Here is a 27868-nt window from a genome sequence, read left to right as displayed (position 1 = left end):
ATGGACTTGGAAGCTAACTGCTCCATAATATAGTTGCATACATTCCTAAAGATGCACACTAATCCTAGTTAACCTTTTGGGGATGCTGTTCTGCCTTTTGCCCAAGCACTCCCTAAATGGCAAGAGGTTTGTTTTGAGAGAACTTGTCTCTCCGAGTTACTCTTGCTTCACTGTTCATAACCTCCTGTTTAACATCACAATCTGTTGCAAGAAACTGGCCTGGCTTGGCATAAACAAAGGGTTGTGGAACCGCAGCAGGAAGAAGGGGAAATGGCCTATTCTCTAAAGTCAAATGCCTTCAATAATTAGGAATAATGAGACCAAAACATACATGGAAAGGAAAAGCGATGGTGCTTAAATGTTGTTATTTAAAGAGTATCCTGGTATTAAAAGTCACTCATTACCATACAGGTATGCAGACTCAACGTAATTAGCCAGGGAAAGCACAGCGCCACCTGCTGTGGACTAGGGTCACATGCTCTCTTTCACTTCTACTGCTGCTGGGGGTAGCATTTAATTTCTCTTCCCTCTATTTTTTGACAACACCCTTCACTGTGGAAGCATACATCATTAACTGCTTTCACATCAAAAGCGCTGAAAGGTTCTTATTATTTCTAATGCTACACAGAAGAATTAAGAGGCAATTGTACATACGTTCTGCTCTACCTAGAAAAGTACATAACAGAATGGTATAAGCTGTACTCCAGTAAAACAGCTAATACATCCTGGTTATACTGTGGTCAGATAGGTGCTGATAAAGTGAACACATCTATCCACAAAGCGCTTGCTGGTCATTAAATGGCGTCTATCTTGTTGGTCTGAAGGGAAGATGTTAGCGGTCCCACAAAGAGTAGTGTGTACATTTCTTTTGGAGCTGTCAGTGCATTGAGAGAGACTGTCTCGTTGCAAAAGGCAAAGTGGGGCTCTGTGATCTCACTCATCTCCCAGGTGGAAGGCACAGAAAAAGAAATGTGAGATCAGCACTAGCATCACACCCAGGAGCCTTCCACAGTCACTTTATGGTTTGGGAATCCACAGGGCACGTACAACTCACGTTACACTCACAATACACCTCAAGTACTTTCAGGGTCAAAGGCCTGAACTTGTTTGCTCAGGGACTCATTCACCTCAAGATACTGACCATGGAGCTAACTCCATCAAACCCTCTTTCATTTGGGAAAAGCATTGCCAAGGAGAACTGACAGTCAGCTGCTGCAAGAGAGATTAAAGATGAAAAATCAGTGAGGTTATGGTTTATATACACTAATAGGAAAAGCCACTTAATGCAGCTCACAAAGGGGCCAGGCTGTCACTAATTCAGCTTTCCATGCAGAGGAGCAGCCAGTGATGTTACTCACAACCAGCACCTGGTTTAAACAAGGAGGCAGCTATTGGCTGGGTATTTTCCGAAGAGCGTCTTCAACAAGGAGATTCACTTCCCACCCCAAAAAATCATGAATGTGTTGAGCTTCAGTGAATACTGCAAAGGCCACCTCATTCCCTGGGCTGCAGGTGAGGCAGGAAGGAGGGGCTATGGTTTTCACAGGTAATTGCCCAGTTAAGTGATTTGTTCTGTTATGGGGGCTGGGTTGGTATGGGCAGAGTTTGCCTTTTTCTTTCTTGTTTTTGTATTAAACAGATTATGTAGTACAAAATATATATTAAAATACTCTGAGTTTGGAAGAGATTATCCCAAGAAATAAGAAAGTTAAGCAGCAGAGTGTTAGTGCCTGATTAGTTCAACTATGTGTTAAGATGAAGAATTTAGACACACACACACATGTGCAGTGTGAGCGTAGAGATGTACAGTGCATGAGACCTGCTTACAATTCATGACCTAGCAGAATACAAGCAGTAAGTGGCTAAGGAGATTAGAAGTAATGATGAAGGCTGAGAGGGGTGTGAAGCAGTGCGGATAGGTATGGACCCAACTTCCTCAAGGTTGCACTAATGCCTGAAGTAAACACAACGGACTATATTTTGCTTGAGGTGCAGTGTTTTCTCCCCCATGATGTCATCCTAAGACTGCAAGGTGGGAAGGCACAGTGAGCAAAGAGCCCCATGCCCAAAAACTCTGGAGCTGTCTGTCATGAATGGTACACATCTAAAAGTGTTCTACAGCTTACATGCCTGCTGCTTGTACTCCATGAAAAGGGGTGACTCCTTCACACATGAGCAAAGGACACTACGCTTTTCCCCCTTGCACACACAGACTGGGGTAGGTAGAATCTGGTTCTGTTTACATCACTGCTCAGAGTACTGAAATAGCACATTAACAATTTTCACTTCAATAGCTCCTTTCACCTGATGTTCTCATAAGACTTCAGATGGAAAAATTAGAACAATGCCCCACCCATTGATACACTGTCCCAGCTACTGTGGAATGCAATAGCCACAGTGCACAGGAACGCTACGGAACATTAATGGCAGGAAGTGAGAAAGGCTCAAACAATTTTTCATAAAGCAAAGATGCTTGCATAACATGGGCCTTTGTTCGGGTGGAGGAATTCGACTGCTATAATTTATTTCCCTCGTAAATGCAGCAATCATCACACATTTTACCACAGGATTCTTGGTCTCCTACTGAACTTAAACGCAGTGCCATTATAGCAGCACTTTAACATGTAAATATTACATTCCTGGTCCTTTAGAAGACATTCATTTAGTGAAATAAAATCCTGCTAGTAAAACACCTGATCAAAACCTTCTGTTAAGTTGACCCAGTAATTGCTCTAGGACTGGAGAGAGTCCAGTAACTGGTTGCAATTTATGATCACTTTGGGGCGGGGTGGTGGGTTAAATCCATCCTGAAGCATCTACTAAAGACTGAGTTGTGGTGAGATCAGAGCAAATTTACATTGCAACTTTCTGTAGCACTAAGTGGTCACTAATTTATGCTGAATTCCATTGTAATTCTGATGGAATCATATTTGACATTCATATAAGTAACAAAATTCCTCAGGAATAAAGTTACTACAATAAGGAGCAAAGGGAAGAAGAATGATTTATCTTCCATAGAGAGATGTGCCCTTTTCTATAATCTCTGCTCACACAAGATGATTTGCCCAGCCCAAATCTCACAGCCAGAGGCCGACAGAATCCAAATTATAAGGTGGTCATTTTCATGGGAGCCACAACCAAAATGCAGTTATGGTTTAGCAGAGAAATACTGTTAAGGATGAAAGCTGTGAAAACGCATAAAGAAAATTAAGCCCTTGAGATGAGCGACTGTGGGGCTGCAGAAGAACACTGCTCTACAAAGGAGCATGAGTTAGATGACCCTCATCTTAGGTTTTATTAAACCACCTAGGAGCTGTGGCTGGAGCAGACATAAGGGAGCTAAGATGACCATTTTAACCCTTTCAACTACACACACAGAGGATTAAAAAAGCCAAGACAAAACCAGGAAACAGTGAAATCAGAAATTTCAGACTATTAAACAAAGACTCTGTGGAAGCTTCATATTGCAGAATGGTAGCATGAAGGTCCAGCACAGAGTTTCCCAAGGAAAGGCATGTCTGTCATGACATCTGCAAAGACCTGAAGGGGTTTGGAATCTCTTCCCTTCTCTAGTGGGGCAGAGCCCCACAGCAAGTTGGGGTTGGGAGACAGACATGTCCCTGTACAATGGGAAGAGAGCAAGGGCCTGCTCCAAGGCTGACTGCATCATATCCCCTGAAGATACCACACATTCAAACATTCAATTTTACACAGCAACAAGAACAACTTTGCACCTGAACTGCTTGCACCACACTCCTCAAACAGGCTTACAGGACACCATAAAGATTGCTCAACATTTCTATAGGGTTTGACCACCAGGGCAACAATCACCTTAGGAGAAGCTAAGCGTAAGAGCCTGAGGAAAGAAAAGAAGGAAGGTACAGCCATGCAGATGAAAGAACTACTCAAAACTCCAAACAGGCCTGAACTCTGGGGCCTCCAGAAGTTTGCCTAACTTCTCCCAGATAGTGTTGGGTGTGGTACCCCTCTTGGTTCTGCTCTGCTTCTTGAAGCAGGAAGTGCAGTACTAGAAAACTCTCAGCAGTCTATTCAGGAGATGTCAAGCCTCACTCTACAGACCCAAGAGGCCTAAAAAGAGTGCCTCTGACTCTGGTCAGAACCTAAACATACATATATAGCCTGTGAAGTCATCATCTAATGAATTAAGGTAACAGCTAAATCATGAAAGAAAAGGCAGCAAGCTTTACTCCGCTGCTTAATCTTAAGCTAATACTTCAGGGACATCTCTACTAGTTAGTCAAATACTGTTAGTATGATTAGAATGACATCTGGCTGAAACCCCAGTTCTTTGGGAGACACAAATACGTCTGTCTACCATGAAAGGCTGGAACATGCCTGATGCAAAACAGGAGGATACACAGAACTAAAGTTGCATTTTTTTAGACTCCCATTGGGTCTAATAATCACTGATAAGAACAGCAGCATCTCTCTTCTTAAGGCAATTTGCCAGCTAAGCCTATTCCTCTTTCCTATAGTCTTGAAGAGATCCTATAGCAGATTCATCACCTCCACTCTTAAATTCTATTTTTGGAAGGTACTAAACTCTTGAATATGTTGAAATGAAGAGTATATTAGCACAGCTACTTTTTTGTTAACAGTAATGAGAGCCTTGAAAACACCACCAAGAGAAACATGCCTTTTAAGAGCTGAAACAAATTACAGCAACTGAGTCTTAAAAGGAATTTTTGACAAAAATATAGTATTGCATGAAGTTGTTATGGCAACTGATGTTGTAAAAGTAACTGCATTGGGGCAAGCTTTCTCCACCCGTTTTGCTCAGCAAAGTCTCAGAAAACTTATAAATACAGCTTATCCAAAATCTTTAACATTCCAGCCTCATGCCATCTGTGTGCAGCGAGTCTACTAATGAGAAAATATATCTACTAAAACTCACTAACCATTAAAAAAATCCCATCCAATATTTTTCTAATGTAATTTATCAATTTAAACACATTGCATAATATAATATTCTACAGCATTTCATTAAAATGATAAATAGCTGTAGAAAAACAAGAGATTAAACATATTGTAATACAACATAACAGTATTTAAATTTAAATAAACCTGAACATGGAAGGGAAAGTGTACTGTGTTTGGGAACAAAAATAGTGCAAATTTAACTGCAGATCTCCAAACCAGAGAGTATTAAGAGGACAGAGGAAGAGCAGCAATAAAAAATGACAGTCAACTTCAGAGGAAATAAAATTTCCATTAGGCTTTATTATAAGATTACATCAAAGCAGTTCATATGTTTTAATCTGGGGAAAGAGAAAGCAGCTACTTGGGGTTTGTGCCTGGGGGCTGCCTCTGCGTACTGAACCAGACAGTTTGCATAATGAACAATTTTTATTCAATCAGGATTTCAGCACAGATAGCTCCACTCAGTGGTCCCTAGCACAGAGTTTAGAAATGGTTTCTATTCTTAAAGCTCCACCTGCTGGCTCCAGGATATATGCCATTAATTCACAGAAGGTTCACATTAGCCAGTTGTTATTGTCCTAAAAATATTAAATTAAATACCCTTCATGCTAAAAGTTAAGGCTGTGATCAAAAAAGGCCAGAAGAAAGAAAATCCTGAGATTGGGCATGGATTTTTTTTTTTAAATAAAATACTAAATGGAAGAAAATGAATTTTTAGCCCAGAATTCTGCCAATATTTAATTGATTTAGGCATGTTCAACTGCCTAGTTTGTCATCACAATCCAAGTTCTGTTTTGAAGCAGTGAAGGTCCATGGGCTGCCACATCGCTGTAAGTCTACATGATTCGAAGGCCCAGTCAGGACAGCAGGGGAAAGATGTGATGTGCACACAGCAGGCACAGACAGAAGGAGGATCTCTGTTTACTGCATACAATAGCATTTTGAACATTAACCACTTACCGGTTTTGTTTTTGTTCTGTTGCTGTTTGAGGTATAAGAAAATGCAACATCAACTGAAAGGATTTTATGCAGGTGTAAGAGCTGAGCCAGTAATTTTGAAAACTGGTGCAAAATGAATATTGCTTCTTAGGAAAGGCAGCCTGTTTGAGACAGCTGAGACAGGGGTAGTTTATGACCTAAACCCCATTTTCCAGCGGTTATTCCAGTGGCTGCACTGCTGATTACCTTCAGCAATAGTGCAGGTTGTGGCTGTTCTACCCTACTCATCCTGATTAGTCACTAACAGCTTTATGGAAAAATCAAACCAAGCTGCATGAAACTGTTTACTAAATCCTAGGATGATCATTTAAATGTTTAAAATATGCACATGGTAATTCAGAACTAATTACCCTGAGCACATTTGAAACATTTATGCCATCATCTCTGGATCCTGTCTATTGATTGTGCTCTGCTGCTACACTCTAGTGTTTCTATAAACTGCTTCAGTAAATTTAACTTCCAGCCTAATTCAAGTAGGCTTTGCCTGTTGTTGACTGGTGCAGAAACCCATTTCCCTTACTTTCAGAAGCATGGTCTTCTTGTACTTCAATCCAACTCTTTACAGAGCCACGAATGTGCTCATGTAGTTCTGATTACCCAGAATTATTGTTTTCTTCACTGTTTTTACTCATAATTTCTATGGTTTAAAATCTAGATTGCTACATGGCACCACTAGTACCTCTTGACTTTTAATCCAGAGAGATTCCTTCTCTCTCCTCAGTTCCTGCAAATTTTCACTAGTTGTGGAAGAAGAAACTTGACATTTCTGATTATTTTGCAGTTTATTTTCTCCAAGTTACAACTTCTTTAAAAGGATTAATACCACTGCCAGTTATTGAGGCTTCTAAACCTGTGTCAGGACATGGGTATAAAGGAGACAAACTCTTAATGCTGCCCATACGAATAAATTAGACAAAATTTGCCTTTGGTGAGAGTTTACAGAACCAATGTCATGCACTGGTATCCTGGTGGGACCTATAGACAATATGCCTATAACTAAACTGGCTAAAGCAAAGGAAGATTGACATTACCTCTCCAAATTATAAATTCCATTTCTCAATCTATCTGGGTGGATTAACCTCAGACATGAGATCGGGAATTTAAAGATTCAGAATCCAGAAGCTATTATGAGTCAAGAGGAGGAATTAGCATTCAAATTATAAATATGCTCCAACAAATTGTCAGGAGTCGGCATGCTGCTCCTTTGCTTTTTGAAGATGGTGGCATCAGGTTTCCGGCAATTAGAGAGTGCGTACAAACCTAGGAAGGATTTCCACAGCCCAGCTGAAGTTTGATAGAAATAGTAATTGGAAAAACATTCTTCATCCCCCCACTGTCAAATGAGGAGAATTAAGAGCCTGTAAGGAACTGAGTGTGGGTGATTCCAGTATTATCCCCTGCGGGATCTCTACATCTAGTTGGATGAAGCCAGATAGAACCACTAGAAGATAGACAAAATATCTTTGCAATGCTTAGTTGGGTAAGTAGAAGCCTCTAATATCAAACACTCAATGCAGTAGGTAATGAAGGTAATAAATAATGATACTAGCTACTCAGATTTTCTGCCAAGTAGTCACTGATTTAACTGGTAACAAGAGGCCTCTTTACAACAAGAGAGAATTTCTCTGAGTACCGACTTAAAAGCTGAAGTTTGGCAGGAGACTGCAAGAAGGATGAAGAAGAGGTAAAACCCAATTTTACCTGGTAATCTGCTATGCTATTTTTATCCTATCTGGATCATGCCTCATGCATTAATAGTACCCTACCTTCTTCCTATTCACTCTAGCTCTTCGATAGCACCCAGGAGCTAATGGTTTCTATTATAGGCATGTGCAGAGGGTGGTTGCAGCACGCACATCTGTCTGCAAAATTGATGTTAACCCAGTAAAATGCCTAAACACCTTCATTCTCGAGCAAATGGGGATGGCAGTGGTGCTCTTCAAGCACCCTCCGAATGTGACAGCCATGTGATTGACAGAGCTCTGTGCTACGAGCCTGCACATACTCCTACTGTAAATAGTAACGCTTCAGAGCAGCCCTAACAGACTTTCACAAAGTTATACCCTTAAGACTTACTCTAATGAGTATTTCTACACCCAACCCCCCCCAAACAAACCCCTGTACAAGTATGCCAAGTATAGAAAAAACACCCAAAAAAACAGAACTGGTGGAGCAAAATATGAGGTTAGAACCGGTCCAATTCAAGAGAAAATTATTAAGAATAGCTATAAAGATAGTGTTGGCATTCTGTGAAATGAGTGAGTTAGATTCAGAAGTGGCAGTTTCACATGGCAAACCATTCTCTATTTAATTAGAGGGCTCTGTGTGGAACACTTCCAGGCAGAGGAGAGGAGCAGATTGTGATATAGCATCTCAATTATCAGGACAGCATCTTAATGTTTCCATGGACAAACATTTTCAACCAACCACAAAGAGAAAAAGGGTTTTGTTTGGCTGGAGCAATTCGGGAGTAAGGAGTCTTTTCAAAGGCCTTTAGTAAGAAACCAGCAAAATCTGGGCCTTATTACAATAGGCATCAGGGCAAGGCATTCTCTTTCCAAAAAGGATGGTCTTTGTTCCATGACTAGCTGAAAACACAAATAAACCTCTACAGGGGAAGCTATGACAAGGAGACATGCACATCCAGTTCGGTCCTTGGGTAAAATCTTTAATTCTTAACTAGGTTAGAGGGTGCTACATTCACACAGAGAAAAGTATCCAGCTATTCACCCCACGACTCTGGAATAAGCGACCACCACTGGAAGGAAGTTCTAGATAATACAAGTTAAATATAGGTTACGTTAGCTGCATTTTACAAGCACTAGGAATGTTATCGGAGAAAACTGTCATTTTTAATGACAGCACAAGCGCCAATTACCAGAAAGCTGATACACTTGGGAGTGGAAGAACTTTTTAAAAACTGCTTGAAATCTAAAAACAACCTTAGTTATCAGTTTCTGAACTGGATGTAAATAGCTTCACCTGGTCTTAAGAAATTTAACCATTTCACATGACACTGGAACAAACAAACAATTTTTAAAATGCAGCTTTATTTCCCTGCAAATTTTACACAGGCTTTGTGACGTAACACCAAGGAGGACATATAAACCTAAACTTGGAGGCAATATTGTCACAAAGAGAAAAGCAAGGCTGAATGTGTCTCAGAGTATTAGCAGGGTCTGGTTTAACAAGCCAACCAAGCGAGTCACACTCCCATCACCCTTCAGTCACATGGGCAGTGCCACTGAGCCCATGAAACAAGGCAGGTATGCACCCATAAGCAATGTCTCTGTTCTTCAGTGGCAAGATCCCGAGCCTTCTTTCCTGTATTATATTAAAGGCTACCTTGGCTTGAAACAAAACCAGGCATAACTGACCACCACTCTGGTTGAGCCTAAATCAGAATGTCTGTTATTTAAGTGTGGCTTTTTCACACCAGATCTGCTTTAAAAAGGGCAGAATTGGTTATGTTGTACTAATTTCTCTTAAGAATTTACATAACCCAAAGTTCATTCAGGGTATAGCTGTTTATAGGAAATGGAAAGTTTTTGGAGACCTCTGACCTGATAAATTTGAAGAAAAAAATAGACCTACATACTAGCAGAATAGCTTGGTATTAAGAGCTAGTACAACAGGTGTAAAAGCTAAATGCTAAAAATCTTAGTCCCCCAAAGATAAATGAAAATCTTAGCGAGCCAGTAAGGGGAACAGGAGCTTTCTAGTTTGTGGCGAGTAGAAAGTAGGATTGAATCATTACCTGAAGAGGAACCTGTATCATTTTCTATAAATAAAACCTGCAAGGCACATTGCCAAGGCAGCATAAGTCAATACAGCTTTTCCATAAGTGCTGCCAAACTTCACTTTTAGACAGTATATTAATTATATAATCAATAACTGTGGTTTTCATTAGTGTATTAAATACCTCAATCAATATTTTTATCTTTCAGAAACAGTCCTTCCAAAAAGGGGCAGGTGGAATTTTTGACCAGGCAGTTCAAAAAGTTAGTGCAACACACCAGAGACTAGGAGGGCTTTAACAGAAAGCACAGAACAATGGAAACCAGAGACTAGGAGGGCTTTAACAGAAAGCACAGAACAATGGAAATAGACAGAAATGAGATAGTTATTTTTTCAAAAACGAGGAGTCCTTGTGGCACCTTAGAGACTAACACATTTATTTGGGCATAAGCTTTCATGGGCTAGAACCCACTTCATCAGATGCATGGGTTCTAGCCCACAAAAGCTTATGCCCAAATAAATGTGTTAGTCTCTAAGGTGCCACAAGAACTCCTGGTTGTTTTTGCTGATACAGACTAACACGGCTACTACTCTGAAACCTGCTACTATTTTTTCAGTCTCTTGCACAATAAAATATGAGGTGAGTTCTAGTACTATAAAATAAAGGCAAGATTTTTTTTTCTTAATTGTTTAACAGAGATGTCAAAGTGGCTATGACAGAAACATTGATCCATAAGTGAAAGATATTATGCAGAATAAAATAATTGGCCTTTATTGCTGTTATACTTCCAAAAAATATAAAGTCCAAGAGCCAGAATCTATTTACAAGATCCTCTGGGAACACAAACTCTTAAAAAATAAAAAAACACTGACACCTGTTTTTGGTGCATCTCCAACGAGAAATCTAAAGTGAAGCTTTGGCAATTGTTTTCTCACTGGAACACCCCAGTAAAAATGTGTCCACACAACAGTTGTGCAATAGCTGTATGTCTCTTCTTCCCCCAACTTGAGAGCAAGAGAAATAAACTCAAGGGCTCACCACACTTAGGAACATTTCACGTTAACACCTTGTTTTCAGTGCTCCCAAATTGGGAGGGAGGTGAAGTATAAGAGAGGAGCAGAACTAAAAGACTGGTTAGCAGAGTGGAAAGACAGATTATCACTCCTAACACACAATTTGTCAATCCAGAACGGTGTTGAAGACTGTAATTTTCTAGTCAATGCTTTACAAGTAAGGTCAGAGTGAACAAGTACTTCCATAAAAATTCTGAAGCATCAGCAAAAAACCAAGTGCAATCTACTCACTACCTTTAGAATCCAAAAAGTGAAAAAGAGATGTCCAGGCATTTAATGGGCCTGAGAAAATGCCATTCATGCCCATTATCAGCAATGGCATTTACAGCTCCTGAACATAAAAGGACCCACAAACTGAAGGACACAAACAGGACATCTCAGGCAGTAAAGAGGGTACCAATCAAGCACACAAGCTACAGTTCTACAACAAAACTCAGTTTGGCTACCACAAACTGACCGCAATACTGCCTGGATGTTTGGAGCTGCACAGCAAATGCCAAGCTGTGAGCTGCAGCCAGGGAACACATAATTAATGTGATTAGGAGCACACACAGCTAGCATGCTCTGCTGACTGAAAAGCCCAGTAGCATAATTACTGTTTTCTGTACTAGCTCACTGTCTGTACAAATCTCAAAGCCTGGTTAGCTTTAGACTGCTGTGTAAACGTCAATAAAAATCCCCAAAGTGCCAGATCATCAGCATTCGCAGGCACAGAAATGGTAAAAAAATAAAATAAATAAATTGCATCTCCATTGCTGCCAACATCGGGCAGACAAATCTCCATTCCTCAGTCTAACCTTAGAGTTTGAAAAAAAGGTAATGTTTCCCCCAAGTGAACACTTATTATGAAGCTAATTAATTGCTTTCCATTAATGAGAAATCTTCAGTTCAAAGAAAGCAGAATTCACAACATATGAACAAAACAAATCTTTGTTGTTTATTGTTATTGTTTATTGAAACAGTTTTAACATAAAGTGCCCCCCCCATTTAAAAACTTATTTCTGATTAACACTTTTACAAACAAAAACAAAGAAATTAAACACCAGCACAAGAAATATGTATAAGGCGGGAAGTATGTGAAGTGAAAACTAAAGCAATGCTTTGTAGTTGCCTAGATTTCCCTGGGGGGACAGAGAGTCAATGCTTATCAGCCTCTCCCAGAAGAGACAATTTTGATTAATATCAGACCCATCTGACTCAGCCTGATAAACCCTGAAGGAAGGATATTCTTCCGATATGAGAGATGTGTCTTTGATTAATAATTCTACCATATTGCCATTCCAAGCATTAACAACTGCCTGGCACCTGTGGAAAGAGAAAGCCTTTGAATTCTGCAGAAGAACCGACTGACTTGTGCTAATAGGCCCTTTCTCCTTAGTCCACATCAGAAAACTGCATGACAGTCTCTCCCTCCCTCTCACCCACTTCAGAACAAGTCAAAAGTGCCAAGGGTATCACCAGTCTCTTCTAGTGTAAAAACTCAGTAATTTAGCTTTAAATCTCTGGAGAGCGCAAAGTTACTTTAGCAAAGGCATACAGAATGTCTGAAGAATGAAATCTTAATACAGGTTGCAAGCCTGCAGGAGCAACTAGTATCAGTTTGTCCAGCGATTCCTCTTTAGCTCTGCCATAGTTTAATTGACCAAGATAGTCCACGATAAACCAAGGCCTCCTGAGTGCACTTTCTTTTAACTTACCACTGGGATATCTGCACATAGGATTCCATGAAATCACTTACTCACTATAAAGGGCTACCATGCACTGTGTAACTAATGCCAAATTGTCACATGGGGTGGGAAGAAATCAAGGTAACTTCAGCTCTTTAGTTATTGTGTGTGGAAGTTCTAGTTTCAGCTCAATCAACACCATCCTTCTTATCCTAGCTGTACTGCGTTTTTTCTGATGTTCATGATAAGCCTCTTGCTGTATTCTTTGTGGTTCACAGGCTTCACATCCATTACTGTGGCCTTAATACGAGATTCATCCTTTGAAAGAGAAAAGTGGTATGTCAGAGAGGGAGAGCTGAGGCTCAGTGCTCCAGACAAACGAGTTCTAATCTCCCTTTGCTCAAAGTAGCTTCATTACTCTTGGTGTCAAGTTACTCAACATTGTGAAGTTCTGGCTTCCAGAGCTAAAAGTTCCAGTGAAAACAAAGTAAAAAGCTAGATTTTGCTGAGTAAGAAGAAAAGCAGAATCATAAAATGATGCTGATTCTTCTCTCATTCCATGCTGTATTAGTTAGGATGGCCACTGTTCACCTTTGGAAGCTGCTCTTTCCCCTCCCTCACTTCATAGCATAAAAGAAGAAAGCAGCTTCCTGTCAATCGAGTCTAAATATAGCAAAGTTATATGCCCCCATCCACCTGGTGGGGGTACTCACATTGTAAGTCTCCAGCTTGACTCTGATCCTGAACTCGTATGAGCTGAAGTTGGCATTTTGGAACACTTCCTCAAATGCCTGCTCATTCTGTGAGGAGTACAAAGACAGATGTGAGATGACAATTCAAGCATCCAGCTGTACCTTAAAGTCTCAGAAAAGTTCAGCCATTGTAAAGTTTGAGGGAATTTGTTAAAATATAGGCTAGCTGCGACAATGGAAGTGTGTGGGCATAGTAAAATCTAGTTGTTTGGAGGACTGTTCTTCCAACAAATTGTTTAGTTTCCGCAGTTGTAGTTTAAATTAAATTTTTAAAAAGCTGAAGTTTCTAGTCCATGCTGAAGACCTTGATTGGCCATATGAAACAATGCACAGTTGTCTTGAGTTTGCAGAGAACTAAACTGAGATCACCAACAGCTGTGAAGTCCCCCGTGCTTCTAAACTGGGGTTAATTCTGATGTTTAATTATAGTCACTGAAATGTCAAGATGGTTAGCCATTTCACTGCCAACAGTCTTATCAGACTTATCAGCTTCTGCGCTTATCTAGTGAAGCCGCATGTATCCTGGCATCCTGACACACATTCATCTGAAAGGATACCACACAAGAAAAAGGGGGAGTGTTGTGATTTTTTTATATATATATCCATACAATGACTGTTCAAGTCGCACAGAAAAGTCAGGAAAAGTTACGGTTACACATGCAATGGTAACTATCTGTCATGTGTATTCTAACAATACAGACTTTTCTTACATGACCACATACCATTTCTCAAGTACAATACACTATCAAATTAAGCTGTGGGAGCAGTTTTTCCGCCCCCCAAAGCTTTACATTTTAAAAACTGTACAGACATTTCACTAGATCCCACAGCCCCTGAGTGACATAGGCAAATAAATCCTGCTTTAATGTCTCTATTATAGATTTGGGCTACTGTGGGAAAGTGACTTATCCAAAGTCAAGGAGCAGATAACGGTCAGATCCAGGAGCTGAACCCAGGTCTTATGTATGATTCACAGGCCAAAGCAAGCTACTCATTATGTGTCTCATTTCTTCTATGAAACATACTATTTTGCACCTACATAGTGGTTTCATCTGTCAATCTCAAAAGATATGACAAAGATAGGGGAACAGGAGTTCTACACACTACATAATTAAGCACATCCATTCTTAAGTGATTTTTTTTCCTGAGTGTCACCATTGGCTAGTGGCTAATACACCAGTCTCATTACACTAGGGATTTGTTTCCAGCTCTGCCACAAACTTACTGTTACCTTGGACATGTGAGGAAAGCTGCTCTTACAGAAGAACTACCCTTTTACCAGGGCCCCACATTTCCCAGAAAAGTTTGGCAATGGGTCCTGGGCAGGTCTGAGCAAAGAAGTAGATGAAAGTTTACTTACACATACACTTGCAACATGGCTTTGGTACACACTTAATCTCTGATCCAATGCCCATTAAAGTCAATGGAAGAACTTCCCCTGACTTCAAAGGGCGCTGGATCAAGCATTTAGTGAAAAAAGTCAGGCAAAATGTACTGTGAATGCACAGAACACTGTTTTTAGAGGCTCGTAAAATTATCAAATCAAAATCGATTTAGTCTGGAACAATCAAAGGCATCGCTTCTCCACAAGGTGTCTCTCCGTACTATTTCAATTTTCTACCCCAAGCTATTTCCCCATACAGCTCTTTTAAAAAAAAACCACCAGACTACAAGTTTTTTGTTTGTTTGGGGTTTTTTTTGGTAATTGGGAAAGTATTTTCCCCAACTTTCCTCTGATTCAGAATTGGCTGGACCATTTTTGTTCAGAATCAGGCACAGACCAAATATGTCTGAAAGATGAGGGTTTCATTAAGTTAGGGATGTAAAATGAAAACGTATACAAACATAACTATGGTCATGACCAGCATCACACCTCAGTGGCGGACAGCTTAGCCACTTGCTACTATCCTTCGAAAATAAAGTCAGATCAAGTTATATAGGTGACTGCTAAAAATATGTTGCCATCCTGTGCAACAGAGTTCCTCTAAGACTTCAGGTCCAGCAACATTTAATACACTTCAGTTTAATAAGCTAAGTATTTCTGAATGACCTGCTTCATGTCTGATATGAGCTTTGACATCAAAAGATCATTTTCAAGAGAAAAAGCTTTTTGGGTTTTTTTTGTGGGGGGTAATTTGGAGAGGGGAGGGAAATTGTGGTAGAGGAGAGGTATGTATACATAAAGAGAAGAAAAGACTCATTTTCATTAAAGCTTAAGTGGTTTATTATCAAACTATTCTAATCTGGTGACACAGATGTCTAAAACATCTCTGCACACACTATTAAAAAAGTCATAATTTTTGTCAGGCCCACAAAACTGAATTCCACTAAGCAGCACCAGTAAAATTAGCCTCAGAATTGAGTTGATAGGAGTTTTGGCTAGTGTGAACAAGAAAGTAGGAAGACATGGGTAAAATCAAATTCCTGCTAAATATAGCAGGATTCTCTCAGATACTCCTTGTATACTCATTTCAATAAACAAAGTTCTGATCTTGCAATGAGAGCCACATGAGTGGAACCCTAGGCCCCTGCAAATCCCTGTTAAATTCAATGGTGTTGTGTGTGTATATGGGGGTCTGTCCATACAGAACTCACTGTAGGATCCAAATCTACACCCTTCAAGGGTCCTTTAGAGTCAGTGAATTGTCACAAAAGTCTAACTACAGGATCAGAAAGGACAAGAGACCTTTTTGAGGGTAGTTGTAGCATAGTGGCGCTACAGCAACCACTGGTAGCTTCCAAAACCCCATGTGACAAAATACATGGAAACAGAATCTTGTATACTCTAGACAGGTTTTTTTGTTTTTGTTTTGTAAAATAAAGTAAAGTAAAGTAAAAGAACAAGCTAGTTGACTCACCTTTTCTTTCAGTTCTCCCAGGAAAGCAGCATTTTGCCCAAGAATGACCTCTGCTGACTCCTGAAAACATGTCACCCACTGATTCTCCTGACAGTCTGCAATGTTCACCTAAAAAGAGTCCACAGACATTTAACCCAATTGTCTCCCACACAAGAAAACTCAAGAACAAAGGTTTAATTTACAGCAGGGGAGAGCTTTAAAATTTAAGTGAGACTGTTGCAGCCTCAAGTTCCCTGCCTTTTGTAACTATTTGTATTCATTGGTGGATGAAGTGCAACAATCTTTTTCATGGCAGTACAGACTGTCTAGCAACATGCTTCAACTGGAATCAAAGGGAGAGGCCAACAAGCTGGTAATTTAAACGTATGGGGGAAATGACTGTATGCTGCCATCACACTGAAGTACTAGTGTAAGTGACAGCAGAACACAGACCATTAGCCTCAGTGCAACACAGCAATGAATGAAGTTAGCTGCAAGCAGCACTACACCTTTTTTTTTCATGCCAGTGAACAGGAGCAGCAGCTGCATGCAGATTGATACCAACCACGCTACACTCAGGCAGGAAGGGTTGCTGTACAGAAGCCTGGTGTACAGATCACATTTGGAAACTGGAACTTGATGTACAGGCTATCACAAACTTCAAAGATTTTAAGTGTCAGATGCATAGTGCTTTCAACAGAACAGATGCCAACACATGCGTGGGAATCGACAAGGCTGGAGCTTTATCTTAGCCTGCAATCTCTATCACCACAATCAGTTCAAGAAACCAATTTGTCTCCTAATTTAATTTTAATGTCTCCATCTCAAACCAAATTGTATCCAGGTATTTCAGCAAAACAGCATGCAAAAAATCACACTACCTTGAGACTCCCACAATACCGAGCAACAATGTGGTACAAGTTAAGGACCAAACAAAATCCTTAAGTGAATTCTCTGGCTTCTGTGAAAAACAGGAGACTCAAGTGGTGTGAAATTCATGAGCACACCTCCCACATCCCCCCTACACTCCACAGTAGAAATACTAATTCATAGGGTAGTTTGTACATTTTTAGATTTTCTAATAAGATGAGTATTTCTGTTTGGAAGCACTGTTTAATGTAGTCTTTGTATTACCCAAAGTGAAACTGCAGCAATAGATCCCCTCCCAAGCAGACTCCCCAGCACAGCACTTCTAAAGGCAGGCATAACCCACTATTTTTCAAGCATTTTATAAATGTAAAGGCTGAAAAGAATCTCAATGTAAGTGGTGCAAGCAGGTGTCACAATAACAATTCTCAGACACACTATCCTGAAGCAGGTTCCATTAATGCATGAGACGCAGAACATTACCTACAAAAGAATGAACTAAATATAGGTATCAGCTGTAAAAATGCAATTACTGCTCTCCAGAAATGCCATTTTACATTAGTTTATCTTCACAACTGAAGATATGTGGGCCATCTAACTTTTGCACTGCATGCCACACAGAATCAACTGGGTTAGCCTGAAACTTTTTGGAATAAAAAAAGCTTTTAATTGAAGCACCAGGAAACAAACTGCTAATCAGATCAATGAAACACTCCTAACCTGCTTGGTTAAAGCACATAAGCTGCTTAATGCCCATTTATCCACAGGACCCAAACTCACTGGACCACACTGTTCTGCTGCCCCACTCTCTCAGACACAGGGGTATAATTATGTTTATATGAAGCATATGGTCAATGAACAACTCTTTAACCTAATCCTTTTACTTACCGAGAGTATCATGCGATACTTAAAGTTGGGGAACTCACGATCGCATTTCTCACAGCGATACAGTCCATTTTGTTGGTCTATCACTTTCTTATTGCAGTCCTGAGAGGGACATGCCTGGTACATGCAGTTCTCTTTGCGCAGGAATACCACTGTGCCCACGCAGCTAAAATAATCTGCCTGAGAGAGTGAGAGAGCAACATTACCCGCAAAACATTGGGATTTCTGTTTCTGAATCTAAGTTCTAAACTAATTGGAAAACATGAAAGGCCATAGCTGGATTTTTATGACTAACAGACCTCTCACATTTATGGGTCACTGGGACTTGCAACTCAAATCTGCTGCTGCCACTGCTCTTGGGTTCTATTAAGTTAAATGAACTCCCTAAATCTTCACTGAACCATGTTCACAATCCTTAGTTTATAAGAATGAGCACATTTGCTTTCCCATTGTCTCTAGTCAAGACTGGAGATTCACGTTCTGTTATTCACTCACAACAACAAAATTTCATACTTTCCCCATTCTTCTTTAGAGAGTGAAATTACAAAAGGCAGAGGATCTATACACAATAAGAGTGTGCTGCAAACTAACATTCAGTAAAACCACAGCCTGCAGAATAAAAGAACACAGGAACTGCCCTGCCAATGGTTCATCAAGTCTAGCCTGTCTGACAGTGGCCAGCACCAGAAGCTTCAGAGGACGAAGTAAAAAACTCCATAATGGGCAATTATGGAATAACCTTCCCATATGAAAAGTCTCTTCCTACCCTTTAGATGCTGGTAGGTTTATGCCACGAAGCTTTGGCATTTAAATTTCAAAACCAAAAGGCAGTGTGACATCATGAACAGAGCACTGAACTGTGACTCAGACATGGGTTCTAACCCCAAAAAGAACTAGATAAATTCATGGAGGATAGGTCCCATCAATGGCTATTAGCCAGGATGGGCAGGGATGGTGTCCCTAGCCTCTGTTACCAGAAGCTGGGAATAGGCGACGGGGGATAGATCACTTGATGATTCCCTGTTCTGTTCGTTCCCTCTAGGGCACCTGGCATTGGCCACTGTTGGAAGACAGGATATTGGGCTAGATGGACTATTGGTCTGAACCAGTATGGCCGTCATTATGTTCTTATGTAACTCTTCCACTGACCTGCTGTGTGACCTTGGGGAAGTCACTTCACCTCTTTATACCTGTTTCTCCTCTCACAATTAGTCTTAACTATTTAGATTGAAAGCTATTTGGTTGTAGAGTGCCTTTCTTTTTTTTAAAACAGAGTTCAGAACTCTGTTGGGGATTCTAGCTGCTACTATAATATGAAAAATAAATAAGTGATACCATGAACTTCAGGATCTGGTTAACCTCTGTTTAAACTCAGTAAGATCAAAAGTTCTAACTGTCTCCACAGGTATCCCCCCTCAAGAACTGGTAACTTTAAACACCATACCTATGTAAAACCTAACTTATTTTCTATGCAGCATACACAGTTTGCATTTAATAGCCCTATTTTACCTTATCTCCTTGTCCCAAATTTTCAGATTTAGCTTCATGCAAAGTTTTCCAGTTGGTATTTCCCCCAATTGTTGGTCCACCTCTCAGATCAGAGATTGAGGTACATTCCAAAAGCTGCCCTTCAGAATCAAACCTGAAAGCACAGAGATTCTTCCATTTTTGGAATGCAAACCAGCCAGACTTATCCAAAATCTTATATTTAGTTTTAAATACTTAATACAAGAGCGATTTTATCAGTGACTTCCACAGGAAACAATTACTGTACCATGTGCATATTACAATAAAATAGAATTTCAGGATAAATTAATACTGTTTTAATTAGCATAGTATTTTATAATCTCAAAGGTGGACAAATTCTGGTTTACATGTCCATAGCTTTGATGCCAGCTAGTGGCCAAACCAGGAACTGTATGCATTTTAGAAGCAGCCAGATATTTGCATAATTAGAATTAAATTACATGCTGCAATTATCTTTCCCACAGCTTTAAAGAAAAGCAAACAGTGTTTAATAGATCATATTTCTTGAGCTAAAATAAGCAAATACATCTGTTAGTGAAGCTGGTGCTACAAGCCCTGCTCAGGTGATGTTGTGATTTCAATGTAGTGGCAAATTTATTTCAGCAGAAAGCTCATTTCAGTTGTGTCAAACCTCCCAGAGACCACTGTCCACAAAAGGGTAGCCTCTTGCATCCATACAGCCATGACCATTAATTGAATTACAGCACATTTGATTTGGGTAGCAGAAGCTCTCTCAAAAACCCACTAGTTATATATCCATCAAAGAAATAACAGAAGTCCACAGGAGCAGTAATGACCATTATAGGTAAGGCTGCATAAGCTTTCAATTCTAATCTCATTTTCAGCCACTCACTTTGAAGGAGAAGTTTCTCATATTCTGTCTTTGCACAAAAGGGATTTTCTTCTGGAAAATTTTGAGTAATAACAGTTCAGCTATTTTTGAGAAGAATGGAACACTTAACTATCATAATAAATTCTTGCAACATTTTTCTGCACAGCTCTACAGCCCAAATGGTTAGGGAGTGAAAGTTGAAACCTGGCACAAAGATAGACCTCACTGAGAAGTGCTTTTGAGTGTTCTGATGAAAACTGGTTTGGATTTGACCAAGTTATAACCTGCTGAAAAAAACAGTTACCTACCTTTTGTAACTGTTGTTCTTCGAGATGTGTTGCTTATGTCCAGTCCATTCTAAGTATGCACGCGCGCCTCCACCTGTGCGGTCGGAGAAGATTTTTGTCTTAGTGGTATCTGGAGGGTCAGCAGTGGCACTCCCTTCAGTGTCATGCTTACGCATCAGTATATCAGGTGCCACCAACCCTATGCCCTCTTGGTTCCTTCTTGCAGGCAACTCCAACAGAGGGGCAGGAAGGCAGTTAATGAAATGGACACAAGCAACACATCTCGAAGAACAACCATTGCAAAAGGTAAGTTACCGTTTTTTCTTCTTTGAGTGCTTGCTCACGTCTATTCCATTCTAGGTGACTCACATGCCATGCCAATGGAGGTGGACTTGGAGTTGACAGTTCTGCAGCTTGCAGCACTGCCCAGCCGAAGCCAGCATCATCCCAGGGATGTAAACTTGTGGACAGATGACCAGGTAGCAGCTCTCTTGAATTGGCACCTGAGCCAATAAGCCCACTTACAACACCTGTACTGTAGTCAAAAGCGCTTTGACTAGCACCAGTGGAGGCACACTCATAGCTGTATAGGATGCAGACTGTGATCTAGGCCGAAATCCTCGGAGCAGACACTGGGTGACCTTTCATCCCATCTGCCACAGCAATGAAGAGTTGCGTTGATTTAAGGCTGTGTCCTGTCGACACAGAAGCCCAGCACCCTCCAGACCTCTGGGTGTGTAACCTGCACTCCTCTTTGGAATTATGGGGCCTCGGAAAGAAGACCAGTTAGAAAATGTCCTGGCCAGTATGAAACTGGGAGACTACCTTGGGCAGGAACACCGGGTGCGGTTGCAACTGAACCACATCCTTCTAGAACACTGTATAGGGTTGTTATGATGTAAGTGCCCCGAGTTCAGACACTCTGCAGGCAGACATAATTACCACCAGGAACTCTACCTTCCAGGAGAGAAGGAGAAGAATAGGATGCCAGAGACTCAAACAGAGGGCCCGTGAGCCTTGACAGCACGAGATTCAAATCCCAGAGAGGAACCAGATCCCGGATGTGTGGATAAAGACTCTCCAGACCTTTTAGGAATTAGGCCGTCATGTTGTGAGCGGAGATCGACCTGCCTTGGAAGAGAGGATGGAAAGCCAAAAATAGCAGCCGGGTGGACCATGATTGACAGTGACAAGCCTTGTAGCTAGAGATGGGGGAAGATAGTCCAGGATCATTTGCAGGGAGGCCTGCTGGGCTCAGAAGCGTCAATCAGAGGCCCAGCGTGTAAACCTTTCCCACTTTGTCCGATAGGTCACACTGGTGGAGGGTTTTCTGCTACCCAGCAGAACCTGTTGCACTAGGGTCGAGCATTCCTGCTTGTCCGCACGTAACCATGCAGCAGCCACGCTGTCAAGTGCAGCACCTCCAGGTTCATTTGCAGGAGACTGCCATGATTCTGAGACAGCAGGTCCGACCAGAGAGGGAGTCGCAGCAGCTCGGCTACTGAAAGGTCCACATCGAGGCAACTTAGGGGCTATCAGGATAACCCTTGTCCTGTTATGCTTGATTTTCACAAGGATTCTGGATCAATGACACTGGCAGGAAGGCGTACATGAGGGCCCCTGTCCATCCCCTCGAGCAAACAAAATACATAGTATTTCCTGTTCTGGCAGGACGCGAACAAGTTCACCTAGGGAGTCCTCCACTTTCAAAAGATCATACTGGCCGCCTCCAGATGGCGCACTCATGGCGAGTCGAGAGATCCTGCTGAGGCGATCTGCTAGCACATTTTTTGGTGCTGGGCAGTTGAGTGGCTACCAGATAAATGGCATGCCGCACACAAAAGTGCCAAAGGTTGGGAGGTTCTTGGCAGAGGGCTGATGACCTGGCTCTACCCTGTCTGTAGATATAATACATCGTGACAGTATTGTCCATCAGCACCTTCACCACTTTGCCCCTCAGGTGGGGCAAGAAGGCCTGACAGGCATGGAGAACTGCTCTGAGCTACGTGACATTAATGTAGAGGGCCAGATCATCCTGCAACTATCAGCCCTGGGAGCTCAGCTCGCCCAGCTGGGCTTCCCAGCCCAGGTTCGAAGCATCGGAAATCAGGGTCAGTGATGGGGATGGGGTCACAAAGGGAACACCCTGCAACACCGATCCAGCATCCAACCGCCAATTCAGGGACAACAGGATGTGCTCCAGCATCCAGACCACCAGGTCTAGATCATGTCTTTTGGAGGTGTAGACCGACGCCAGCCACACTTGCAGAGGCCAGAGGTGGAGCCGGACATGACTGACCACATAGGCACAGGAGCCCATATGGCCCAACAACCGCAGGCAAGTGTGAGCCGTGGTGAGCATGCAGCTCCTCACATGAGAAATCAGGTCTGACGTAGTCTGAAAATGCACCTCCGGAAGAAAGGCTCTGGCTTGCGTGGAGATGAGAATGGCTCCAATGAACTCTGTGTTGGACTGGCCTTAAGGCGGATTTTTTTCTTGTTTATCATCAACAGGCCCAGGTCATGGCAGGTGGAATGCACTAGATCAAGGCTTCTCTATACTTGGTTCCAGGACCTGCCCTTGATGAGCCATTTTGAGATATGGGAAGACCAGGACCCCTTAACCTCTGAGGTAAGCGGCCACCGGGGCCATACATTTGGTAAAAACCCTAGGAGCCGATGAGAGGCCAAAGGGGAGCGCCGTAAATTGGAAATGGTGTTCGCCCACTATAAAATGGAGGACGTCTGTGACTTTGGAAGATGGAGATGTGGAAATAGGCATCCTTCAAGACAAGAGCAGCATACCAGTCTCCCGGATCCAGGTAGGGGACAATGGAGGCCAGGGACATCGTGTGAAACTTCAACTTTTTGAGAGAATTGTTGAGGAGTCACAGGTCCAGAATGGATCTGAGGCCATCTTTTGCTTTTGGAATTAGAAAGTAGTGTGAGTAGGTCCCAAGGGATCTCCTCCACCGGCCCCATGCACAGGAGGTTCTCAACCTCCTGAACAAGGAGTTGCTTGTGAGAAGTGTCCCTGAAGAGAGATGGGGAGGAATGAGGGTAGGAAGGAAAGGTGACCGAAAATTGCACGGTGTAATTGTGAGACACTATGTCTAGCACCCAATGGTCTGAGGTGACTTGGGCCAAGGCCGAATGGAAGGAACACAGATGGTTGAGGAATGAACAGGATGGATCCTGGACAGAGACTGGAGAATCACTCTCAACCTCAACAAGAGAGCATCTGGCCCCTGGAATGTTTTGCCAGACCAGGTTGCATGGGTGAGTGGGAGGAAGAAGGGTGACAGCGGCTGAAACTAGTATCTCTGTCCTTTCTTGCAGGTCCCTGGTGAGACTGCCCAGGCCTAGGTGGCGGGGGCGGCTGTAACTGCTTCCTCGCAGGCTGCGGCATATGTATTCCCAGTGAGTGAAGGGTGGCCCTGGTGTCCTTCAGCCCACGTAGCTTCGCATCAGTCTGGTCCGAAAAGAGACTGTTCCCATCAAATGGGAGGTCTTGGATGGAGGTCTGCATTTCCTAGGAGAGATCAGCAGCCTGAAGCTGGGGGAGGGATAGCTCAGTGGTTTGAGCATTGGCCTGCTAAACCCAGGGTTGTGAGTTCAATCCTCGAGGGGGCCACTTAGGGATCTGGGGCAAAAATTGATCCTGCTAGTGAAGGCACGGGGCTGGACTCAATGACCTTTCAAGGTCCCTTCCAGTTCTAGGAGATTGGTATATCTCCATTTTATTTATTTATTTATTTTTAAGCCAGGGGCTGCACCTCATCACCACCATCGATGCAACCACCCTGGCTGCCGAGTCTGCCACATCGCATGCCACCTGAAGGGAGCACCTGGTGACCACAGTGCCCTCCTCCTCACCAAAGTGCCAAATTCTTGGGTCAAACCCTGTGGAAGGGACTGCTTGAACTTATGGAGGGAGTCCCATAACTTGAAGTTGTAACAGGCCAAGGGGACCTGATGGTTTGCCACCCAGAACTGCAAACTATCCGTCAAATAAATTTTCTCACAGATTCAACCGTTTAACCTCTTTATTCTTGAGAGTCAAACTGGTATGTCTCTCCTTGTCTCTTTCATTGCCGCAGAGACCACAAGCGAGCCTGGGAGAGGGTGGGTATACAAGTACTCAAACCCCTTGGCCGGGATAAAGAACTTCTTTTCGGTCCTCTTTGAAGTTGGAGGAATGAATTTGCCAGAGAGTACTGGTAATCTTAAGGACACCATCGTGCACCATTTTTGCAACATGGGTTGGAGTGGAGCTGACAGAATGTTAAACAAGATGTCCATCTGCTCAGCCATTTCCTCCACCTCCAGGGCCAAGTTCTCAACCACCTGACTCAGCAGAGCCTGATGTTCCTTGAAATTGTCCAGCGGGCTTGCCCTCGAGGGACCTGCAACTGCCTCCTCTGGGGACAAGGACGATGACTTCACCACCAGGGGAGGTTCCGGGGCATCTTCCCCCACGGGGGAGGAAGGCTTAGGGGTGAGTGCTGTTCCTTCTGCTTCAACCACCAGGCGTGCCCTCTGCACCAAGCCCAGTGCCGCCAGCTGCTGCTCCGAGGCAACAGCCGATGAGTGGTGAGAAGGGGGCATCGCCACAACTGGCATTCCCCATGTGCCCCAATAATGCCACTGCACCATCCACTGGCTGTGCTGCTGAGTTGGAAATGTCAACGTACACTCAGGTACCCATTTGCGTGGGTGCAGACTAAGTGAGGGGCTGAACTGGGCTTCCGTGCAAGAGAATCCCCTTCCATTGACCACGGTGGGGCTGTTGACACCTGGGTCTGCTTGCCGACCACTGCCTTCGGGGACCGGTGCCCGGAGCAAGGTGATCAATGCCGGGGGGACTGGAGAGGCGATAGGGAGCTCTCCCACGATGCAGACGACCAGAACCTGTGCCGAGAGGATGATCTGTGGGAGGGGAAGCAGCGTCGGTAGTACGGAGACCGGCATCTTGCTCTAGGCCATCTGCGTTGAGACAGCGGCGACCGTGAACATGGTGCTGGTGACCAAGGATGAGCCCCAGAGCATCCGGGCTGCGACTCTGGCAAACTGCGGTGCAGAGGTGGAGAGCACTGCTTTGTCTCAAGAGATCATCGGCTCTCCACTGCCCCAAGGGGTCTTAGTGGTTGGCTTCCCGTTGTGGGAAGCCTTTGCCAGTTCCGGGGGCACATGCTGCGTCGGCAGCATGGGCTGAGGCCTGTGCCAGAGAAGCCTGTGAAGGCGGCGGTGCCGCCAGGGTTTTTGGTCCCATGCTGCTCCTGGGAGTCGGTGGTGGGACCTTTCATGGGACGAAGAGCCCCGGCTAGGGGGACGGTGCGAGTGCACAGATCTGGAGTGGCCAGGAAGCATGAAGCAGGTCCTCTGCCGGACGGCTCATGGCCCTTTTAGCTTGGTGCCAGGGAGCTACGTTCTTTAGTCTTCATTTGGGCACCAGCGACAGGGAACAGTACTGGGGGTGCAATGCGCACCGAAGCAGAGGTACTCAGCGAGTCCTGGTGGGGCTGCACGGAGGCCGGAGAAAAGGCGGACTCCATGAGGAGAGTCCATAGCCAAATATCCCGCTCCTTTTGTGTGCTGGGACGGACGTTCTTACAAATTTGGCACTTGTCTCTAATGTGTCACTCCCCATAGCACTTGAGGCAGCTGCTATGAGGGTCACTTACAGGCATAGGCCTGTTGCAGACCACGCAGGGCTTAAACTCAGGAAACCGGGGCATGCACTGCCTAGGGCAGGCCTGCACAACATGCGGCCTGCAGAGGCTCACTGTGCGGCCCACAGCAGGGATTCAAAAGGCTCTGAGTTGGCCGCAGCGGCAGGGAGCTCAGAGTTCTTTAAATCCCAGCCGCGGCCATGATTCAAAGGGCTCTGGGTTGCTCGCAGTGGTGGGGAGCCCAGAGCTCTTTAAATCCCAGCCGCGGCCGGGATTCAAAAGGCTCTGGGCTGCCCCCAGCGGTGGGGAGCCCAGAGCCATTTAAATCCCAGCCGCAGCCAGGATTCATAGGGCTCTGGGCTGCCCGCTACGAAGGGGAGCTCAGACCTCTTTAAATCTCAGCCCCGGCCCGGATTCAAAGGGCTCTGGGCTGCCCGCAGCCACAGAGAGCCCAGAGCTCTTTAAATCTCAGCCACAGCCGGAATTCAAAGGGCTCTGGGCTAACCGCAGCCACAGACAGCCCAGAGCCCTTTAAATCTCAGCCGCCAGGGCCGGCTTTAGGCCAATTCATCCAATTCCCCTGAATCAGCCCACCCGTAAGAGGGCCACATGCCCAAACCGCAGTACGGTGTACCAGCAAAAGCCAGTGCGCTGTAGCGGGGTGGCTCAGCTTCCCCAGGGGGGCAATTTAAAAGGCCTGTGGCTCCCAGGCCCTTTAAATTGCCACCAAAGCACCACTGCTGGAGCCCTGGGGTAGGGCTGTGGGGCTCTAGGGGCTATTTAAAAAGTCCGGGGTTCCCGTTGCTTCTACCGCCCAGGCCCTTTAAATAGCCACCGGAGCCCCATCACTTCCCCAGGGTTCCCGTGGCTATTTAAAGGGCTGCGGCAGTAGAAGAAGGGGAGCTCCAGGCCCTTTAAATACCCCCAGAGCCCTGGGATAGTGGGGGGGTTCCGGGGGCTATTTAAAGGGCCGGGGCTCCAGCTGCCTCTGCCACCCCCATCCTTAAATAGCCGCTGAAGCCACACCGCTTCCCCGGCTATTTAAAGGGCTGGGGAGGTAGAAGCAGGGGAGCCGCAGGCTCTTTAAATAGCCCCCAGAGCCCTGGGGTAGCAGGGGGGGTGTCTCCAGATGCCTTTGCTGCCCTGGTCCTTTAAATAGCCCCCGGAGCCCCACCACTTCCCCAGGGCTCCTGCAGCTATTTACAGGGCTCGGGCAGTGGAAGCAGGGGAGCCCCAGGCCCTTTAAATAGCTCCTGAGCCACGGGCTGTTACTGCTACCCTGGTGGGGGAGGCAGCAGGAGGGGGCACTCACCATACAGGATGGGCTGTACCCCCTGTACCTGCACCAGTTGCCCGCAGTCAACCCCTGCCACACATCCTGCCCTGCCTGCACCAGTTCCTATCTGCAGCAAGCCCGTCTCCAGCCAGCCCCTCACTCCCTGCCTTGCCTTCAGCCCTGCACCAACCCGTCTCCAGCCAGCCCTGCACCCCCTTCCCTATCTCCAGCCAACTCCTGCCGCACCCCCCTGCCTGAAGCCAGCCAGTCCTGCACTCCTTTGTCTCCAGCCCTGCCAACCCATGTCACCCCCCCCCCCCCCCGTGGCCCTGCCTGAAGCCAGCCAACCCATCCCACACGCCGTCTCCAGCCTGCCCCACACCCCTTGCCCAGCCTGCAGCAAGTCCCTACCTCCAGCCACCTTCCCCTCACCTCCAGCCAGTCCCATGTGCACTGGTGCCCTGTAGTTCCCAGGGAAGTAACCCGGACATCTGCTTCAATGAGGTGGGCAGGG

The 27868-nt window shown here is 44.1% G+C and overlaps 3 protein-coding genes across 4 annotated transcripts in view; 1 reads left to right on the top strand and 2 right to left on the bottom strand.

Moving 5' to 3' along the window:
• LOC115636335 (protein ABHD15-like) overlaps nt 1–27868 on the top strand; it is a 575307-nt gene that overhangs the window by 450811 nt on the left and 96628 nt on the right. The window lies entirely within an intron of this gene.
• Nucleotides 9952–26203, bottom strand: LOC115636339. Its single transcript, XM_030536299.1, has 2 exons — nt 24206–26203; nt 9952–9962 (listed from the first exon to the last, which is right to left on the bottom strand). The coding sequence occupies exon 1, from the start codon at nt 25375–25377 to the stop codon at nt 24466–24468; it is 912 nt and encodes a 303-aa protein (XP_030392159.1). The 5' UTR covers nt 25378–26203; the 3' UTR covers nt 9952–9962; nt 24206–24465.
• Nucleotides 11682–27868, bottom strand: part of RPA1 (replication protein A1) — a 47395-nt gene continuing 31208 nt past the window's right edge. For both annotated transcript variants that reach the window (XM_030536266.1, XM_030536265.1), the window contains exons 13-17: nt 19270–19402; nt 17764–17940; nt 16030–16137; nt 13133–13219; nt 11682–12737 (exon numbers count right to left, since the gene is read on the bottom strand). In XM_030536266.1, the coding sequence (XP_030392126.1) occupies nt 12627–12737; nt 13133–13219; nt 16030–16137; nt 17764–17940; nt 19270–19402 (616 nt within the window). In that variant the 3' untranslated portion in view covers nt 11682–12626. The remainder of the gene's footprint in view (nt 12738–13132; nt 13220–16029; nt 16138–17763; nt 17941–19269; nt 19403–27868) is intronic.

Source organism: Gopherus evgoodei, chromosome 17, assembly GCF_007399415.2.
Source record: "Gopherus evgoodei ecotype Sinaloan lineage chromosome 17, rGopEvg1_v1.p, whole genome shotgun sequence".
In the NCBI taxonomy this organism is placed as follows: Eukaryota; Metazoa; Chordata; order Testudines; family Testudinidae; genus Gopherus; species Gopherus evgoodei.
The sequence above is the reverse complement of the archived record's forward strand: the minus strand, read 5'-3'. Positions and strand labels throughout refer to the sequence as shown.

Coding starts and splice junctions, on each gene's coding strand:
- LOC115636339 (XM_030536299.1), bottom strand. CDS start 25,377: ATGCCGGTCTCCGTACTACCGACGCTGCTTCCCCTCCCACAGATCATC.